At 42.4% G+C, this 14,541-nt stretch overlaps 1 protein-coding gene across 13 annotated transcripts in view; it reads left to right on the top strand.

Moving 5' to 3' along the window:
- Window positions 1-14,541, top strand: part of MTA1 (metastasis associated 1) — a 635,520-nt gene that overhangs the window by 20,182 nt on the left and 600,797 nt on the right. For all 13 annotated transcript variants that reach the window (XM_077465019.1, XM_077465018.1, XM_077465021.1 and 10 more), the window contains exon 2: window positions 14,168-14,235. In XM_077465019.1, the coding sequence (XP_077321145.1) occupies window positions 14,168-14,235 (68 nt within the window). The remainder of the gene's footprint in view (window positions 1-14,167; window positions 14,236-14,541) is intronic.

The raw sequence follows: 14,541 nt of genomic DNA, 5'->3' as shown, positions 1-14,541 counted from the left end.
TCATCTAGGTACGCTATAACCGTTATACCCTGGGCCCTTAATCTGACCAGAGGAGGAGCCAGGACCTTTGTGAACACCCGAGGTGCGGTAGCTAAACCAAAAGCCAGAGCTACAAACAGAAAATTATGTTTTTCCACTTCGAAACGCATATTTCTGATGAGCGGGGAAAATGGGTACATGCAGGTATGCATCCTTGATGTCTATTGATGCCAGAAGTTCTCCTCCTTGTGTTGGAGGATGGAGACTACTGATTGGATTGATTCTATGTGAAAAGATCAAATTTTTAGGAACCGGTTTAGATCCTTGAGCTCTAGGATGGGTCTGACATATTCATTTTGGCTTTGACACCGTGAAAAGGTTTGAATAAAACCCCCAATCCCTGCTCTTGCAGGGGAACCACCATGATTACTTTTTTGCAACAAAAGTCGCTCCAACGCTTGAAAGTCTTTGGAAACATTTGATCTGAGGAAACAAGGAGATGGAATTCTTGGCACTCTAGTTTGTAACTAGTTATTGTGGAGACCATCCATCTGTCCTGAAAATTCTCCTGCCAGACCCTTGAGCTGTAGCAGTCTCCCCCCCCCCCCCCCCCCAACTCAAAAAAAGCAGGGGTGCCCCTTCATAAAGGGGCTTTAGCGTTCTGTCTTGTAGATTTCATCCCCCAGGACTTTTTTGTTCCTGGGGTTGACTGAGTTTTTTACCTCTTGAACTTGACGATGGAGGCCGACGTGACTGCCTGGAGGCTGATGCCCCTGGCACTGGAGACAGAGCACGTTTAAACGTTTACTCCTTTTCTTAAAGGGTACTTTTCCCACTTGAGATTTTTTGGATATAATTGTCCAAATCCTCCCCAAGCAGCCTTACACCACAGAAGGTCTGAAGGGTAGAATCTCTGATTGCGTCAACTTCAAAATACAAAGCCAATGTGGAGCGGACCATTTCAGTAAGAAGAGGTTGCACCAGCAATTTCTCAGCCTGTGAAGCTGAAGAGGGTCCTTCCCCCACTTGATTCCTCAGAAGAGGAGTCGTCGGTCTCATCTTGGTCCTCTGAGGGGGATTCGTCTCCCCTTTTCCTTTTCCCAGAGTTCCTCTGTTTGGCGGTTCTGGGTGGTAGAAGGGGACCTAATGCGTTTTCTTCCACTTTGTGAAGATGTGATTAAGGCCATTAATCTTTTCTCTAATCCATTTATGGTTGAGGAAAACAACTCCTGAGTAATATATACAGGGCTCAAATGCCAGAAGCAGTTGCAGCCCCTGACGGCTCGCTCTGACCAGCCTCCCTAGGTCCTTCAGGGGGAGATGATGCAGCAGAGGGGGGGGGGGGGGGGTCCTCAGAGCCTGAGGGAGATCCCTTTTTTGAGCTCCTATTTTTCGGGGTATTTGTACTCCCAACCCCCCCCCCCTTCTGCCCATAGTGCCAAGCACAAATGCAGAGGTACTACCAGAAATGCAGCCACTGCTGAGCAAAGTAGTCCAGCAACTTCCGCTGCTATCAAGGCTCAGTCTGATGCCAAGTAAATGTTGCCTGTTCCTCCTTTAGCTGTGTGCACCTGCAAAAGGGTGCAGTTTATAGCCCACATTTTGGACGTTAAACCACGCCGACGTCGCACTAAAGCTCCTCTGACCACCCCTTCCCCGTCTTTTAAAAAAACGTTTTTCCAGCGTGAGCCGAGGGCTCCGATCCTGATCGGATCGCACATGGAGGGGAGTCTGGGGCAGAGGACAGAGGAGGGCTAATGGCGGTGCGGCATACTGCCAATTACCCTATGGCTTCTAGCCTGAAGGAAGCTGTAGGGGAGACATTCCCGAAAAGAAAAACCCTCTTCCCACATCCTACCTGAGCATGGGCTCAGAGGAGTGTGCAGCTTGTACACAGACGAGATTGACAAGCATGTAAAAGTACGTGCTCTTGACAGCCCCCTGGTGGCGACTTTTTAGGCATGACGACATTTACTTAAAGGAGAAAACCCACAAGAATTAGAACAATTCCTTAGGAATCTCCCTTACCTTATCCAGCTGCAGGGTTCTGTGGTAACAGACCCAATCTTCACCTCTCATGGTGGGCTCCGTTTAGAAAACCTTCAGGGACTGGGCCTTTTTTTTTTTTTTTTTTAAATGGGGGATCCACAGCCCTGGTCGTGTAAATTTACCCCGCCAGGAATATGGGTGAGAAAAAACAAATACGGGGTCCTGCTCGCTAAAAAGAGAAGCGTTACAGGTAAAACCTTGTTTCTTCGGACACGAGGCCCGGGTACCATTCAATTCGGCCTGGAAAAGGCACTTTGGATGGATCCGGCTGCATGGCTTGCCCCAGCAAGGAATATTACATTAGAGCTCAGCACAGCACATCTTTACTCGTGACCAACACCTAAGATACTGGTGAAAAAAAAAAACCTAAGGTACTCCCAGTAAGGGGAAGGGTTATATAGGCGGGGCTAAACTTCCTGTCTAGGGTGTGCCAGTGTCCTTCACCACGTGGTGCCTGTATAACCCATCAGTAAATACTGTGGCTCTGTGTCCCGTGATGTATGAAAAAGAAATACGGTTAAGTTAAAATTCAATTTTTATTTTTTTGCCAGTGTCCCATCCCTCCTGAAAGCAGCAGTATAACCCAGTTGTCTTAGAATAACTGGATCTTGTGTCCTTTAATCGATTCCCGACCGGCGCACGCCAATATACGTTGGCAGAATGGCACGGGCAGGCATATTGGCGTACAGGTACGTCCAATCTTTATTGCCGCCCTGCCATCGTGAGTGCTCGCGTGCCGGTTGGGACCCCTGTGAGTCTGGTCATGGGTCCCGCTGACTCAATCGCCGCGGGCATACCCGCGATCATCTCACAGGGCAGCTGAACGGAGAAATGCTGTTGTAAACAGCATTTCCCTATTCTGCCTAGCAACTAGTGACGCTGATCTCTACTCCATGTGATTGGAAAAGAGATCAGTGTTCACTAAAGGAAAGCCTAGCCCCCCACAGTAACACACCCCTAGGAACACTTAACCCCTACACTGCCACCCACTGGTTAACCCCTTCACTGCCAGTGTCACTTACACAGGAATCAATGCATTTATATAGCAGTGATTGCTGTATAAATGACAATGGTCCCAAAAATGTCCGCTTTGTCCGCCATAATGTCGCAGTCACAATAAAAATCGCTGATCGCCGCCATTACTAGTAAAAAAAAATTAATAAAAATGCCATAAAACTATCCCCTATTTTGTAAACGCTATAACTTTTGTGCAAACCAATCAGTAATCGCTTATTGCAATTTTTTTGTAGCATACGTATCTGACTAAACTGAGGAGAATTTTTTTTTTTTTTTTATATATTTTTGGGGGATATTTATTATAACAAAAAGTAAAAAAATTGAGTTTTTATTTTTTTATTTTTTTCAAAATTGTCGCTCCTATTTTTGTTTATAGCGCAAAAAATAAAAACCGCAGGGGTGATCAAATACCACCAAAAGCTCTATTTGTGGGGGAAAAAAAGGACGACAATTCTGTTTGGGAGCCACGTCGCATGACCGCGTAATTGTTAGTTAAAGCGACGCAGTGCCGAATCGCAAAAAGTGGTCTGGTCTTTGACCAGCAAAATGGTCTGGGGCTGAAGTGGTTAATGGACTACAAAAATCAGATTTTGAGGTAAGTGCGAAATCCTGTTATGCCTGTGTTTCCTTGCAAGTAGTGTCCTGTTGCAACAGTGGATGCTTTCTAATGATCAGGCTCATTTCTTACACTCCATGACAACTTGAGAGCTGGGATCTTTAAATTCTTGCATTGAAAGCATGAACAAAGGTGAATTGCATATTCACAAAGAATGTGTAATGTGAACTAGCGTGCAGGTAAAATTTGTCATTAACTTCTTGAGATCCGCGCTATAGCCGAATGACGGCTACAGCGCGGACCTGCTTTACTGGGACGACGTCTATTGACGTTGTCCCGTGCACGAGCGACCCTGAGGGGCGCGCGCTCTGTGATCAGCGAGTCTGAGATTCGCCTGATCACAGATCGGAGCAAGGCGTCGATCCCGACCCCTTACCACGGGATAAGCTGTCAGCCAAAGACAGCTGCTCATGTGATCACAACAGAGCCGGTAATCGGCTTTTGTTAGCGCGAAGAGAAAAAAAAAACCGATCACCGGCGGCCGTGATCGGGACATCAGTCCCGATCATGGCGAGCTGGGGATAGCTCATCGGTGCCCACCTGCCCCCTGCCAGTGCCACCTAAAATATGGCAAAAAGTGCCACCTATCAGTGCCCACAATCTGCCTCGCACACACAGTGCAGCACCTCAGTGCTGCCTTATCTGTGCTCATCAGTGCTGCCTTATCTGTGCCTATTGGTGTCACCTTATCTGTGCCTATCAGTGCCCACCAGTGCCGCCTCATCAGCGCATTTCAATGAAGGAGAAAAATGACCCGTTTGCAAAATTTTATAACAAACTATTGAACATGTTTTGTTTTTTTTTTTTATTTTTTTTTTGTTTAGCAAAAAATAAAACCCCCAGCTGTAATTAAATGCCACCAAAAGAAAGCTCTATTTGTGGGAAAAGATAAAAATTTCATTTGGGTACAGTGTTGTATGACTGCGTAATTGTCATTCAAAGTGCATCAGCGCTGAAAGCTGAAAATTGGTCTGGGCAGGTGGGGGGTTTAAGTGCCCAGTCAGCAAGTGGTTAAAACACATTCGCTAAAGTACTTGCAAGAAAAACTAAGCTTTCATCCTGCTGTGTGTAGTAGATTTATTTGACCGTGAATACAACGAAGTCCATTGCTGAAATACAACCCCAATTCCCAAAAAGTTGGGACGCTGTGTAAAATCTACATAAAAACATTACAAGGAAAAAAAAAAGCTGGCAAAGTATAACCCCCCCATGTCAAAAAAGTTCAGAACAGGGCCATGTTTACCATGGTGTAAACATCTGGGAACTGAGAACAGTCGCTGGAGTTGTGAGGAGAAGAATGTTCTATTCTGCTCTGAAACCTGGATATATCCATATGCACGAATGTACCCCCATACTATTATAGATACAGGCTTTTGAACAAAGTGCTGATAACCAGCCAAAAGGTCCCTCTCTTTCAGATTAAAAAAATAAATAAAAATTTTGATATTTTATACTGTCTATGATGATATCTAAACTCTCTGCAATTTTACATTGAGGAACATTATTCATGCTGAATAATTTTTAGACAGTTTCACAAACTGGTGGACCTCTGCACATCTTTACATACTGACTCCCTAAAGATGCCCTTTTTATACCGTCATATTACTGACCTTGTTTGACAATTAACCCAATTGTTACAAAAGGTTCTAGCCCTCCCTTGTTAGTACCAGCCGTTTGTTGCCTTGTCCCAACTTTTTTGAGACTTGTTTCTGCCGTTTATTTAAAAATTTGCTGTTGTGTGTTTTGGGGTTTTAATTTTTTTTCTTCTTAAAATGATACATTTCCTCTTTAAACGTGTTGATATGTTGTCTGTTTTCTATTGTGAGTAAAATTTGGGTTTGGGAAAATTGCATTCTGTTTTTTATGTATCTTTTACAGTGTTCCAGCTTTTTTTGGAATTGGGGTTGTAGATGTTCACTGTGATGCTATATGAAGCTGGGATCAAAGGGATAGGGTCTGGATCTCAAACTAGCATTAATACATTAAAAGAGTGCAATGTTCCAAAGTACGTGTGTGTGTGTGTGTGTGTGTGTGTGTGTGTGTGTGTGTGTGTGTGTGTGTGTGTGTGTGTTTTTTTTTTTTTTTCTTTTTTTTTTTTCACTTCATTTTACACTTTTTGAGTTAAATCCAGTGAGGTGCATGGCATCACTTGGGCTTATCTCTATTTATTTATTTATTTATTTATATCTAACAGCTGTATAATACTCCCGGGAGACAGCTATAGCTGTATTTGCGGGAGCATGACACTGATCACCGTGTTGGAGCTATGCATCTTGAACAGGAGAGTCGCTGCAGCTGCTTTGCCTACCCCTGCCCATTCACAGAAGCCTTGGTATTGTGTAAACACATTCATATAAATAACAAGGATTCTTTGAATGGGCAGAAGAGGGGAGGGGCAGGCATAGGTGTGCGTTTCTGTCCTCAGATCCTGGAGTGTGTCTCAGGAAGAGCAATAGACTTGTCCAATGTAAATAATAGAGATAAGCCCAGGAGATATGCAGCTCTTTGAACTTGCATAGTGTGCCTTTTTACAAATTGGCTACATTTTCTGGAATTCAGCTTTAAATGGCTGGTCTGAGGACATTTGTGCAACAATGACCACAATGGTGATGTGTACTTAACCACTTGCCCACCGCGCTATAGTCTGTATACGGCTACAGTACATCTCTACAGTTCTGGGAGGGCGTCCCTGAATGTCGTCCTGAGAACGTGCATGCCGTGTGTCCCTTGGGGCTTACATTGTCTGTGATTGCTGTGCTCTTGGACACAGCAGATCACTGGTCGGGGTAAAGTGCCAATCATATCTGCCCTTTACCATGTGATCAGCTGTGTCTAGTCACACGTGAACAGATTTGCTGGTTATTGGCTCTCCTTTCATCACACAGAGGCATTTACACTGATCATCAGTGCCACCTTATCAGTACCTCCTTATCAGCGCACATCAGTGAAGGAAAAATTATTTCTTTTTTTTTTTTTTTTTATAAGCACAAATCTTTTAGGAATAAAAAAACATTTTTTATTTTATGCCTTACTATGTTATTCTGAGCTATGCTGTTTACGTGTATGTAAACCTAGTCACTAAAGTGTCATAAACGTTAACATGTTACTGTCATTTTTAATACTTTTAAATCGCAACTTGCATTAAAACAGTTAATGGTAATTTTACATGCTGTAGTATCACGGTGTCCCGAAGAAAAGTTTGAACAGCTAAATACTGGACTTTGATGACCATACCACAGAGGGATTGCACTAAGCTATTTTTTTGACTTTCAGGAAAGCTGCTTGAAGGTTTGCCATACATTATATAATTTCCTTTTACAATTTTCTGTTAGATTTACCAAAACGATATAATATGATGTCAAACCTAAATACTTTCATTTTGTACGCAACCAGATAGGCCTCTGCACTACATAGCTTAAGGTATATTTTAAAGGAAATTGAAGAAAATTGTATAATGTATGGGCAGCCCAAGAATGAAACTTTCTGTATACTCACTGTAAAAAAAAAAAAAAATATGTATACACTGAGAATTTTTATAAACGCAACACTTTTTTTGTGTTTTGCCCCTATTTAACATAAGCTGAACGCAAAGATCTACAACTTTTTCTATGTACACAAAATGCCTATTTTGTTGCAAAGATTTAGACATATTTGTGAACAATATTTGAAAGGCCCCTTTCACACTGGCTTTGCAGGTGGTACAGCGCTAAAAATTGCCCCTTGAAAGAGTCACTCCTCACACTCCAGTGTGAAAGCCCCAGGAGCGGTGTGCTGGCAGGATGGTAAAAAAAAGTCCTGCTAGCAGCATCTTTGGAGCAGTGTGTTTACTGCTCCTTCACCGCTCCTGCCCATTGAAATGAATGGGGCAATGTGGCTATACTGCCGGCAAAGCGCCACTGCAGCATCGATTTGCAGCGGTCTTGACCATTTCTCGACCACTAGCAGGAGGGTTAAACTACCCCGCTAGCGGCCAAATGGCACTGATAAAAATAGCGCAGTTTTACCGCTGGTGCCTGCACTGCCTCTGTGTGAAAGGGGCCTTTAGTGAGCACTTCTCCTTTGCCAAGATAATCCATCCACCTTACAGGTATGGCATATCAAGATGCTGATTAGACAGCATGATTATTGCACTGGTGTGCCTTAGGCTGACCACAATAAAAAGCCACTCTAAAATGTGCAGTTTTATCACATAGCATAATGTCACAGATATCGCAAGCTTTGAGGGCGCATGCAGTTACATAGTCACGTTGAAAAAAGACCCAAGTCCATCAAGTCCAACCACAAAAAAAACACACCATACAATCCCATATACCCAATTCTATACCCACAGTTGATCCAGAGGAAGGCAAAAAAAAAAAAAAAACCCAGCAGAGCATGATCCAATTTGCTAAAGCAGGAGAAAAAATTCCTTCCTGATCCCCCAAGAGGCGATCGGATTTTCCCCGGATCAACTTTACCTATAAATGTTAGTACCCAATTATATAATGTACATTTAGGAAATAATCCAGGCAATCTTCTGAGCTGGCCAGAACCACCTCTGCAGGGAGTCTATTCCACATGTTCACAGCTCTTTCTGTGAAGAAACCTTTCCGTATTCTGAGATGAAATCTCTTTTCCTCTAGACGTAAAGAGTGCCCCCTTGTCCTCTTTGTTGACTGTAAAGTGAATAATTCAACACCAAGTTCACTATTTGGACCCCTTATATATTTGTACATGTTGATCATATCTCCTCTTATCAAGAGTGAATAAATTCAGTTGCTATAATCTTTCCTCATAGCTGAGCTCCTCCATGCCTCTTATCAGTTTGGTTGCCCTTCTCTGCACTTTCTCCAGTTCCCCAATATCCTTTTTGAGAACTGGTGCCCAAAACGGAACTGCATATTCCAGATGAGGTCTTGCTAATGATTTGAACAGGGGCAAAGTGATCTCTCTCTGGGGTCCATACCTCTCTTAATATAAGAAAGGACTTTGCTCGCTTTGGAAACCGCAGCTTGGCATTGGATGCTATTATTGAGCTCATGATCTACCAAAACCCCCAGATCCTTCTCCACTATGGATTTCCCCCCAGTTGCACTCCCCCTAGTATGTATGATGCATGCATATGCTTAGCCCCCAAGTGCATAACTTTACATTTATCAACATTAAACTTCATCTGCCACATAGTCGCCCAATTAGACAGAGCATTGAGGTAGGCTTGTAAATTGGAGACATCCTGTAAGGATGTTATTCCACTGCATAGCTTGGTGTCATCTGCAGTTGGCATGCTGACTTCAGGAATGTCCACCAGAGTCGTTGCTCTTTAATTGAATGTTCATTTCTCTACCATAAGCCATCTCCAAAGACGGTTCAGAGAATTTGGCAGTGCATCCAACCAGCCTCACAATCGCAGGCCATGTGTAACCACACCAGCCCAGGACCTCTACATCCAGCATCTTCACCTCCAAGATCGTCTGAGACCAACCACCCGGACAGCTCCTGCAACAATCCGATTTGTATAACCAAAGAATTTCTGCACAAACTGTCAGAAACTCTCTCAGGGAAGCTCATCTGCATGCTCATCATCCTCATCGGGGTCTCGACCTGACTGCAGTTTGTTGTCGTAATCGACTTGAGTGGACAAATGCTCACATTCGATGGCATCTGGCACTTTGGAGAGGTGTTTTCTTCACGGATAAATCATGGTTTTCACTGTATAGGATAGATGGCACATGGCGTGTATGGCATTGTGTAGGTCAGCAGTTGGTTGATGTCAACATTGTGGATGGTGGCAGTGGGGTTATGGTATGGGCAGACGTATGCTATGGACAGTGAACACCGGTGCATTTTATTGATGACATTTTGAATGCACACATACCGTGATGAGATCCTGAGGCCCATTGTTGTGCCATTCATCCGCAATGCACAGCATGGCCTGCATACTCACTGGACATGCCACCCATTGAGTCTGTTTGGGATGCTCTGGGTCGGCGTATACAGCAGCGCGTTTCCGTTCCTGACAACATCCAGCAACTTTGCACAGCCATTGCAGATGAATGGACCAACAATCCACAGGCCACAATCTACAACCTGATTAACTCTATGCAAAGGAGTTGTGCTGCACTGCGTGAGGCAAATGGTTGTCACACCAGACACCAGTAAAACTGCACATTTTTAGAGTGGCCTTTTATTGTGGCCAGCCTAAGGCACACCAGTGCAATAATCATGCTGTCTAATCGGCATCTGGATATGCCACACCTGTGAGGTGGATGAATTATCTCGGCAAAGAAGTGCTCACTAACACAGAATTGGACAGATTTGTGAACAAAATTTGGGAGAAATTGGCCATTTTTTTTTTTTTTTTTGTACATCGAAATGTCTTCGATCTTTACGTTTCAGCTCATGATAAATAGGGGCAAACACAAAAGTGTTGTGTTTATAATTTTGCTTAGTGGTATAGTCTCTCGCAAAAGTATTCATACCCCTTGGAATTTTCCACATTTTGTCATGTTACAACCAAAAATTTAAATGCGTTTTTTATTGGGATTGCAAATTGGAAAAAAAATGTGATAGACCAACACAAAGTGGCACATAATTGTGAAGTGGAAAGGAAATGATGAATGGTTTTCAAATTTCTCTTCCACTTCACAATTATGTGCCACTTTGTGTTTGTCTGGCACATAAAGTACATTAACGTTTTTGGTTGTAACATGACAAAAGGTGTCAACACACGGTGACACTGGGCGGCTGGGGATGACGTCAGCGGGAGGCAGCAAAAGAGGGCATGGCTGGCGCCCACAGCTCACTTCGGCTCTGTTTTACCGAGGCAGGGCACAGCGCCTTTCGGTTGCTTTCACGGCTAACGCCCACCGCTCATTTCAGGTCCATTTGGAGTGGCAGGGCACAGTGTGGAAGAACTCATCTAAAAATCTATTTTGGCTGCAGCATCGATGTCTAATCGCAGACTGCTGAATTACGATCCTGCAAATTAATTGAGATAGAGTAAAATAAATTATATATATAATTATTTATATTATACAGAAGTTACAGAACAAAAATGATGTACAGTGCCCAAAGAGCTGGTCCCAAGTCTGAGCGGTTGTTAAACGAGGAAAGTCTGTAATAGGATAAGGCCCCTTTCACACTGGGACAGTTTTCAGGCCCATGTGAAAGTGACCTAAAGCTTTGCCAAAAGATGTCCAGGATGCTGCCACAACCCTGGTCAAATGAGTTCATCCGATGGCAAACATTTAGCTCCTGTTTGCATAATTTTGCTTTTTTTGCTTGTCTTTCGTGTTTTTTTTATTTTTTATTTATTTATTTTTTTTTTTTGAACAAGCACTGTGTAGTTGTGCTATCTGACCGTAACTTTAGCTTTGTTGAAGCTAGGGCAAGCATCCTAATCAATATATTCTACTTGGGCAATGTCACTTCATGCCCTGTCCTGCATTATAGCAATTTTGTAATTACTGTCCTTGTAATTGTACGCAGTGTCCTTTCATACACTCACCGTATCTACTCTTCAGCATTCACCATGACCTGGCCTGCAGCATGGTTGGAGTAGACTTTGCTAGTGGTAGGAAACTGTTTATGCATAAAAATGCTATAAAATTTACATAAATCTGTGCATTTCTATTGACGTCTAAGGTGCCAAAAAACAACTGAATTCAAAAAGTTGATTGCAACTTTTCAAAAGTCCTACTGCGGCATAGATGTGAACAGGCACTATTGATGGGCATTCTACTGTCATGCATTGTAAGATGATGGCAGAAGCATTACAAAGCCTATTAGTGTGAATGGGACTTAATGAGGTATAAGCACACTGGATTGTCTAGAACAGGGGTTGACAAATTTGCTTGGAATCTAGGAGCCAGCTAAAAAAGTTAGGAGACAGGTCCGTGACGGCGATCTCGACCTGTCCCTGGCCTGACATGGAGACGAGTGAGGGGAAGATAGCCCCCCAGCCCCCCACCTGTCTCCAAGTCATTGCCCATAGCTCTTAGAGGGACATTTTATTTGTTTTATTTTTTTTCAAATTACGCTTTTTTTTTTAAATTGCATTTTAGTGTAAATATGAGATGTGAGGTCTCTCTGACCCCATCTCATATATAAGAGGACATGTCATGCTTTTTTCTATTACAAGGGATTTTTACATTCCTTGTAATAGGAATAAAAGTGACACACTTTTTTTTTTTTAAAACGGTGAAAAAAATAAAAATAAAAAGTTAAAATAAGAAAAAATATATATTTAAATGCGCCCTGTCCCGCCAAGCTTGCGTGCAGAAGCGAACGCATATATGAAAGCGATGTTTAAACCATACATGTGAGGTATCGCCGTGATCGGTAGAGTGAGAGCAATAATTCTAGCCCTAGACCTTCTCTGTAACTCAAAACGTGCAACCTGTAGAATTTTTTTAAACGTCGCCTATGGAGATTTTAAAGGGTAAAAGTTTGTCGCCATTCCATGAGCGGGCGCAATTTTGAATCATGACATGTTGGGTATTGATTTACTTGGCGTAACATTATCTTTCACCATATAAAAAAAAAAATTGGGTTAACTTTACTGTTTTTTTTTTATTAAATAAATTATTATTCCCCAAAAAAGGGCGCTTGTAAGTCCGCTGTGAAAATATGGTGTGACAGACAGTGTTGCAATGACCACCATTTTACTCTAGGGTGTTAGAATAAAAAAATAAATAAAATAATATAACACACACACACACACACACACACACACACACACACACACACACACACACACACACACACACACACACACACACACACACACACACACACACACACACATGTTTAGGGAAGGAGATAGCTCTATTAGCATTGCTGGTTGTAATTCCAACGGCCACCACAAGAGGGCGCCAGATTCCAGAAGGAACCATAGGATCACAGAAGGCCTCAAAGCCGGGGGCTCAATTACTGGCCGCCGGCGGCGCGGCCCGACGCGATCGAGCGGGGGGGGGTCCACAGAGACAGGATACCCCCAGCTGTGCTGCCCCAGGCGCCAGGTCGCTAATTCTAGTCGCAAATGCGCCCGGGTTTTGTCGAGCCCTGGTCTAGAATATCCACAAAGATAATCAAGACCATTCAAAGAAGCTGCTGCCCCTTAGATAAGACTGAGGTTGTCTATTGATTGAAACCCCTCAGTATCTCGGAGGTACCCAGAGATTAATTTTACTACACCTGAAGTGTTCATGCATATTGGTTAAATTGTTGCTTTCACAAATTGTTGCTATTTTTTCCCCCCAAAAATATGTAGAATACGTATCAGCCTAAATGGAGGAAATAAAAATGTTTTGTTTTATATATTTTTTGGGAATATTTATTTTAGCAAAAATTTAAAATTTTTTTATTTTTTTGCGCTATAAAAAAAAAAAAAAGAACTGCAGAGGTGATCAAATACCACCAAAAGAGCTCTATTTTTGGGGAAAAAAAGGACATCAATTTTGTTGGGGAGTTGCGTCGCACAGGCCACAATTTATTAAAGTGACGCAGTGCCAAATCACAAAAAGTGCTCTGGTCTTTGGGCAGCCAAATGGTCCGGGGCTTAAAGAGGAAGTAAACCCTGATGAGTTTACTTCCTCTTTCATTCCCTGCAAAGGCAAAGCATAATGGACTACTATGCATCGCATAGTAGTCCATTATGTGTCACTTACCTGACACAGGAGCCAGCGAAGTCGCCGCTGTTCCCTGTAGTCTGCCTCATCCATCTTCTTGGTGGGGTCTCGCAGCTCCGCCACTGTCATTCGGCGAAGCCACGATGACGTCACTCCCAAGCATGTGCACAGGAGCCGACACGCGCGGCAGCTCCGTCGTTGAGAATGCCGCGCTATGTGCGCCTGCGTGCTGCTGTCTACGGCGCATGCGCCGTAGACAGCGGTGCCTGTTTTCGGGCAAATATCTCCTAAACCATATAGGTTTAGGAGATATTTCTTGGACCTACAGGTAAGCCTTAATCTAGGCTTACCTGTAGGTCAAAGTGGTTTGTAAGGGTTTACAACCACTTTAAGTGGTTAAGGGAGTATTTTGTTTACTTTTTATAAGGCTTCTGCATCACAGTGTAACTATGCAGCTTTTGGATTTTCAACAGCTCACAAACCAGTTGTGTTATGGGTTTTCCCAGCTGTGACTGAACAGTCTAGAAATCTGCAGACCAAGCATATAAAAAAAAAAATAAAAAATCCCTGTTCCTGCTCCCCCTGGGAGGGGTAGAACTTTATTTTTTTTTATTTTTTTTTATTAGATGCTGCCAAAGACCTTACTGGGGTATGCACTTTCTGAAAATACGTTTACAGCAAGGAAAGCATGCAATATTTAACTACATTTAAAATTATATATATATATATATATATATATATATATATATATATATATATATATATATATATATATATATATATATATATATATATATATATATATATATATATATATATATATATATATATATATTGTTTTTTTGTTTTTTTTTAACTCCATTGTTCCCATTCTGAAATCATTTACTATATTTTGCAGATTATGTCTACTTTGAAAATTCTTCAAGTAATCCTTACTTGATAAGAAGAATAGAGGAACTTAACAAGGTATGAGTTAAGGTTAACACATGTCTTATTGCTTGCAGAATGCTACATTTATGGCTATTTATGTATATATTTAAAATTTTTTGGCAATGTCTGATATCGATGCAACCAGTTAATTGCATTTGTTAATGTAGACCAAAAGTCGTTAAAATTCCATCTAAGCTTTAAGGCGATGTCATTTCAAAAGTGTGTGAGGGTGGCTTTGTAAGGCTGCAGCTTTCATTATAGTCAATAGTGATCTCACCTTCGAGATCCTTCATGCACTTGCTTCTATGTGGGGACAATCCTCTCAATTGTACACCTCTTACA

This window comes from Lithobates pipiens, unplaced genomic scaffold (assembly GCF_037356315.1).
Source record: "Lithobates pipiens isolate NorthernLeopardFrog02 unplaced genomic scaffold, aLitPip1_a1.2 Scaffold_30, whole genome shotgun sequence".
NCBI classification, from domain to species: Eukaryota; Metazoa; Chordata; class Amphibia; order Anura; family Ranidae; genus Lithobates; species Lithobates pipiens.
Note: the sequence above shows the minus strand (reverse complement) of the source record. Positions and strands in the feature narration are given on the sequence as shown.